Source organism: Gopherus flavomarginatus, chromosome 4, assembly GCF_025201925.1.
Source record: "Gopherus flavomarginatus isolate rGopFla2 chromosome 4, rGopFla2.mat.asm, whole genome shotgun sequence".
NCBI classification, from domain to species: domain Eukaryota; kingdom Metazoa; phylum Chordata; order Testudines; family Testudinidae; genus Gopherus; species Gopherus flavomarginatus.
The window spans coordinates 197570238-197577796 of NC_066620.1; the positions used below are offsets into that span (position 1 = coordinate 197570238).

Sequence of the window (7559 nt, forward strand, 5' to 3'; positions counted from 1 at the left end):
TAAATAACAAAAAAGTTGTTCAAACAGAGCACTGAATCTTTGTGAATTGTCTTCTCGACAGAGTCAAACCTTCAGATGAGCTGTCAGGTGTGTGGGGATTCAGCTCTTGAGTCCCACTGTTAAAGCTCTGGAATGTCTCCAGATTACCTGCAGAGTGAAAGGCAGTCCAGTTTTAGAATTAGCAGAGATAACATGAATGACAGAGAAATGTCACTTCCACTTCTTGTTTTGTGCAGAAATACTGAGCCTCCTGTGTTCTTGTTTTGCAAATGTCTGTTCTAAAATGAATAGAGATGAGGAATTTTTGTCTCTTTGAGGACCACTCTGGATTGCTCCATGTAGGGTGATAAAGTAAGTCAGAAAGCACAATAGTAAGTCCAGGACGCACTCTTTGTGAGGAGTACATGCAAACAACATCTGAGGGAGAGTTGTGCCAAATGTTCCTAGAAAAGTGGAAAAATTAGAATTAAAATCAGTAAATGTTTATTGTGTTTATTTATTTTATGCAAAATGCACTGTTAAAGATATACTGAATACAAATTGCTTTAAGAAATTAAACACTGTTAATGTAAAAAAAGTTAATTGAAAACTAGATGATTATCAAAACTGATCTTTTTATTTTGTAGACAATGGATTCTTTGTCTCTGCCACCAAAATTTTTAGACATGGATCTGAAGGTAACTCACATAGAGTGCCATCCAAAGGAAGTGCTTGTGACATTTCAGGGGAAATATAATACGGAATACGACTTTGATTACCACATATTGCAAAAGGAAATACAGCATGTATCCAAAGTAAAGGACTGTATTGGCTTTGGCGACTTTTGTTTAGTGGAGGACATAAATGGAGAATGGCATAGAGGAAGAGTGCTGGAAAAGAGAGGGGAAATCTATGAAGTGTTTCTTATCGACATTGGAAAAGTGCTAATAGTTAATGAAATAAATGTTTCTTCTGCATGTAGTGAATGGTTCCAGCTGCCTCCAAAGGTGGTGTGTGGTGTTTTTGCAAACATACTTCCAGTTGGGGAAAAATGGGGTCCAAAAGCTCTAAATTATTTTTCTTCTCTAATAGGATTACAGATTAAAGGTCACGTGCAAGCTATTTTACCATACCAATTGTTTCTCCTGGAAGTACCGAAAGTCACTAGTGATGTTCTTGAACTGCAATTAGGAAAACTTGTTGATGGATATTCGTTTCGTCTTATTGTAGAAATGTTAAAGGAATTACCCCAAGAGCTCCTTTGCAAACACATGCCAGATTTGCTGCAACAGAAGTACACAAGGCCAGAGTCATCCTCTTTCAGCAATGCTGAAAATCTACTAGCATTTCAGCCAATTCTGGATAGATTTCTGCCTTCTTTATCTGTTGGCAGTGTAGAGAAGGTAAAAATAACTGTTGCAATCAGTCCAAGCAAATTTTATTGTCAGATGCTAAAATGGCAGAAAGGGCTAGAAGACTTGACCACAACAATGACTTTGCATTATGAAGCTGTCAGTAGGGAAAATGTTCCATGTTGTGATAGTTTTGGAGCTCTCTGTGCTGCAAAAAGACACAAAGGACAGTGGCACCGGGGAGTGATACAGCAGCTCCTCTCTGATGACCAAGTAAAGGTCTGGTTCATGGATTTTGGCAACAGTGAAGCTGTGCCTTCCAATCATGTTCTGAAACTTCAACCAGAATTCACTTCCTTACCAATGATTTCATTTCAGTGTACACTGTCATGTTTCAGTGATCAGAGTGAAGCTGTAAAAAGAAATTCTCAACTAGAAGAATTTAAACAGGCCTTATTAGGACAGACTGCTGTGTATGCCAGCATTGATTTGTTCAATGCCAATGAATGTTTGTATTATGTTACATTATATAGTCAAGAATCTGAAGTTAATACTAAATATCCACAACAGGTGAATGAGGTAGTTCAGGCATGTTCCCTAGTTTCTAGTACACATGTCACTAATATACTTGGAGACATCAGAGCTTATGAAGAGATCTGTGTTTCAGTTGAAAGTTTGATTGGAAACACAGAACAAATGGGAAACTGCTTAATTGAAAAGGACTCTTCTTTATCAATCTATTGCAAAACAGTAGAAATGAAAATAGATTCCGTTCATGTTGCTTTTGTCGAATATGTGTTGAATCCATCAAACTTCTGGATTCAAACTAATGACTACAACAATGAGTTTCAAACCTTGATGAAAAATATTGCAGATGTGTATAATAGCTATGGAGTTTATGATAAGATTGTTGAAAACCCAAAGCCTGGGTTACTCTGCTGTGCCCGGTATAGCAAAGACATGGAGTACTATCGAGGACTTATCACTGAAGTGGAAGGTGTAAACATTAACGTTTATTTTTTGGATTTTGGAAATACAGATACTGTACCCGCTCATGATGTGAAAACTTTGCTTCCAGAGTTTTGTAAATTACCAGCACTTGCCATGCGTTGTGCACTTGCTCATGCATTTCCCATTGAGGATGTATGGGTTAAAAAAGAAACAGATTTCTTTAAAAAGGTTGTATTTGACAAACAGCTCTTGTTTTATGTCATTGCAAAGCAAAATGACAAGTACATTGTTAATGCACAATTTATGGATGGCTTGGAACAAATAGATGTTGTCACGCTTATGGTTCAGGCTGGATATGCTGAGTACTGGGAAGTGCAACCGGATTCTCTTTTGAACTTTGTGAAAAATTCTAAAGGCCTAAATTCAAAAAACAATAACAAAAAATTTATAAATACACGAAGTACATACGTTATACCTAAAAGTAAAGTATCAGCAACTAGAAATATCTATCACAACAAACAGTTATTAAACACTTTTTCTGTGGCAAGAGAATCTCTTGAATCTTTTCCGAATTGGGAAAGTACTCTTTCCAGAAAGCATTATGTAATATCTGGGAGAAGTGACCATATGGGCTCTTATAAAGAGTTAATGTTCAAACCAGGAGCAGTTCTTGATGTCATATGTTCTCATATTATTTCTCCATCCCATTTTTTTTGTCAGTTGCAAAGCAAATTATCAGAACTAATGAATTTAATGGAGCAAATTCAGATTTATTATGAAGTGCATAGCAATCCCTATAAAACTGGCCAGATTGCCTGTGTTGCAAAGCACTCCAAGGATGGAAAGTGGTACAGAGCAGCTTTTCTGAAACAAGTATCCAGAAAGGAAGTTGATGTGATATTTGTAGACTATGGTAATCAGGAAAGAGTTTTACTTAAGGATCTTCAAGCTATTCTTCCAGTTTTTTTAACTTTAGAAAGTCAAGCTTTTACATGTAGTCTTAAGAACATAAATGAACCCTCACAATTTTACCCATTCATTTGGACTAAAGAGGCGTGTAAGGATTTTGGAGACTTCATTTCTGCTTCCAGTGGGCTATTGACTTGCGTCATTTATGCTCTAATTCTTATAAGACCGAACTGCTTGTGTAATTTAGTTGATTTACAGACTCCATTTATTGGTGCACATCAGTTTCTCATAGAGCATGGCCATGGCCAGTCCCAATTTTTTGGATTCACAAAAGCACTTAAACCATCAGTTTTTCTGTATAGTTTTTGCTACTCATCTTTTAATATAAAAATTGGAAATGAAGAGGAAATATATATAACGCATATATACAGCCCTGCAAAATTTTATTGTCAGCTTAATCGTAACACTGAAATTATAGACAAATTGATGAAGAAGATTGCAGAGATTAGTAACCTACCAAACAGTTCAGAATATGACCCGAGCAAAATACGATTATGCATAGCGAAATATTTTGAAGATGGTCCCTTTTACAGAGCTTTGGCATCTTCCATGGGATCATCATCCTATTTACTAGCCTATTTTGTGGACTTTGGGAATAAACAGATGGTAGTGAGAGACAAACTGATGCCTATTCCAGATCATGCCACAGATTTACTATTGACACCCATGCAAGCCATTAAATGTTATCTGTCAGATCTTAGAGAGAGAGAAATTCCAGTAGAAGTCAATAAATGGTTTGAGGAGAATTTCATGGGTAAACCATTGAAGGCAGTAGTAGTATCCAGAGAGTCAGATGGCCAGATTGGTGTGAAGCTGTATGATGGACATATCCAGATAAATCAGAAAATTCTACAATTATTGTCTGAGAATGGGAAAAAGTACGCAGAGGAATGTGAGCACGTGAAAAGTTGTACAGAGCAGTCTGCTGAAAGTAGTAGGGAGGTACACAAAGTAAAACTGGATGAAGGTAATAAAACAAAAGATGAAAATGTTGAGAGAATTGCCTTGAAAACTGAAATAAAACCTGAAGTTATACCTTTTCAGCCTGGTGTTCAAGAGGATTTTGAAGATAATGAACAACCTGTGCTTGTTCCACAAAAATTGTGCAGTATGCCCTTTATACTACCAACATTCCATGGCAATAAAGAGCCAGTTTGTAAAAATGTTATGAATATATCTTTGGAACACAAAGAGAAAAATGCAGATGGAATATTTACTCCTGAATCTCTACTTTGTCCTGTTTTCAATTTGCAGGAAATACCTGTAAATATTATGGCTGAATTTTGCACCAACAAACTAAATTATACAGGTCAACAAGAAGGTAGTGTAAATAGACCCAAATATATCAGTCTTCCTCCACGTAACATTGAGCTGAATTCTCAGTTAGCAGGGTACATTTCCAATATAAATAGCCCATCTAGTTTCTATATTCAGCTCGCAGAGGATGAAAATGTAATCATTCAACTTGCAGAAGAACTAAATGAAGGAAAAATAAATGTAGACCATGAAAATTACCTGAATGAACTTGTGAAAGGGGATCTTGTTTTAGCAGAATATGTAATTGATTGTTTCTTATATAGAGCAGTTATTAAAACAGTTAGATCAGGAAAATCCTATGAGGTAGAATTCATTGACTATGGTAATACAGCAGTTGTGAGTCCCTCAAAAATCTACAAAATTCAGGGAAAGTTCTTAACTTTGCCAAGGTTCAGTATCCATTGTTTCCTTAGTAGAGTAAAAAGTACTCATCCTGATGGAAGCTGGAGCAGCAATGATATGTTCTACTTTTCCAGAAAAGTAAATAATAAACAAATTACTTGTGTATTTTTGCAACAACATGAACAGCAGTGGGAGGTAGATATAATTTGTGATGGAAAGTCTGTGGTTAATGAGTTAATGCAGAGACATGACAGCTCAGGATTACAGAACACACCAATGCTAAATATGGAAACTAATACAGAACAAGACATTCCAGTCACAAATACAGATCCTGAAGATGAGGAACTAAGGAAGAACTCTAGAGTTCATAACAAATGCGAGGCTGTTGAGACTAGAAACACCTCTGAAATTCTCTCTAAAATCCCTAACCAAGAGCTAAATCCTGGACAACTAGAAATGGCAGAAATAATTCATATTTCAAAATGTAGAAATTTCCATGTAAAATTAATGAGAAATATGCAAACATTTTCGGATTTAAATATAATGGTTGCCAAAGAAGCAAAGAGAAACCGTTTGATTGCAGTAGAAAATATTCAAGAAGGATTGGAATGCTTGACAAAATCTAAAAATACCTTGAAGTGGTACCGATCAGAAGTGATGAAGCTTATTAGTGAGGAGAAGATGTTAGTTTTCTTCATGGATCGTGGTAGATGTGAAATGGTATCCTTGCGTAATACGAAAATGCTCAGTAATGAGATCAAGTGTATTCCTAAACAAGCCATATTATGTAAATGGATTTGGATTCAAAATTCAGGTAAAATGTCATGTGACTATGTGATAAATAAAATTGCATATCGTGAAATAAAGCTCCTGTTTCTGAGATACTTGGAATCTTCTTGTATCTGGGAAGTAGATATCTTAGTAGATGGGATTCTACTTTTGGAATATTTGAATCAGATCTCTGGGCAAGGCAAGATCAACAAACCTAATTGTACAGAAAGTGCAAATAACATGGCTTCTAAGACATCTGTACTGTCTTTTAGAATAAATTCAGTTACATGGGCACTACTCCAAAGTGGTAATCAATACCCTGGATTTGCAACTACAGTTACTGATCCTTCAAACTTCTGTATTCAATTAGACGACTTATTTGACACTATGAAAACCTTGTTTATGCTACTTTCCGACCTTCCAGGCAATTTGCCAACTTTACCACAGGACCTTGTCACTCCTGGTGCAAGTTGTTTGATCAAGTTTGGGTTGGAAGCACAGTGGAACAGGGTAGAAGTTTCTGAAATTTCAAATCAGTCTGTTGTTCTAATGTTCATTGATTATGGCTTTCCTGCATATATTCCCTACTCAGATATTGACAAACTGAAAGTTGTTCCAGAAGAACTTATTTGTTTACCACGATTATCTTACTCTTGCTTCTTATCTGGTGTGATTCCTGCTAAAGGGGAACACTGGAGTGATGAAGCTAAGCTTGTGTTTCAGGAATTTCTATGTAAACAAGGCCTGATTTTCCAGTTTAAGCAGTATGGTTCTGGAATGAAACTAGAGGTAGACGTTCTATGTGAGCGGAGTAATCTAGCAGATACCTTGGTTGCAGCTGGTCATGCTATCTACTGTAAAAGTACATGCTGCCTTCTTGGACATGACAATACAAAACCAATTGAAACATGTTCACAACTTCAAAGTGAAGCACAGCAATCACGTTTTCTGCAAATTTCTGAAGCAAAACATATCTGTACTGAAAGGAGTTTCTTGGTACGTAAAAAAGAGAGAGCACAGCAGCAAACACCAGATCTGCAACATAGAAATGCCCGTGATACAGCTTCAAGAAGTAATTCTACCACTAAAGCACATTCTAGAAAACGACCCAGGAAGAAACCAAGTTCATATAGTAATGGCAAAAATACTGCAAACGATGAACTTAAGTGTGACAAAAACTTATTTATGCAATTTTTGGATGATAAGAAATGTAACACCATTTCCACAGAAAGTCTTACTGAAAATCTGCCTCCAGAAGCAATGAATGAGACATGTGACTCTGCTGACATGCACACCAGAATGAGGGAAATGAAGATTAGTAAAGAGGTGGCATCAAAAGAATATATGAATAGTAAGTAGGCTTCAGTGTTAAAAGTACTTTTTTCAGGACAGTAATACAGATTGAACTTTTACCTCAGCTCTGTAATATATGTTTGCAAGAGTTATGTTTATTTACATTATAAAGCTTCTAGGCCTCATTCTGATTTCAAATAGGTTTTACTTCCCTTTGATGCCAATGCAAATTGTGGCCTTTATTTCTGTTTTTATATACCCAGGAAGGCTTATCACAAAGAGACACGAAACCAAATTATTTTTGTAATGAAGGAAAGGGGGACAGTTTCGGAAAATAATTGTTTTGTAATATCAGTTCTCGTGTAAGGATGCTAAAAACTCTTTACAAATGGACATTTCCAATAATATAACTATGGTAAAAATGTTGGGTTTTTTCGTTGTTTTGGGTTTTTTTTATTAACACCTCATGCATTCAGAATGGTTGCAGAAACTTTGCTCAAGCTTCCCTAAAAAACTTACATTTAGACAGAGACCCAGCATGAAGAACTTTAGGCCAAAAGAGTAAATCTTCTCACTGTTGTGTGT

At 36.1% G+C, this 7559-nt stretch overlaps 1 protein-coding gene across 1 annotated transcript; it reads left to right on the forward strand.

Moving 5' to 3' along the window:
• Positions 1-629: 629 nt before the first annotated feature.
• Positions 630-7040, forward strand: TDRD15 (tudor domain containing 15). The gene has a single exon (XM_050950513.1). The coding sequence runs from the start codon at positions 630-632 to the stop codon at positions 7038-7040; it is 6411 nt and encodes a 2136-aa protein (XP_050806470.1).
• Positions 7041-7559: the final 519 nt, after the last annotated feature.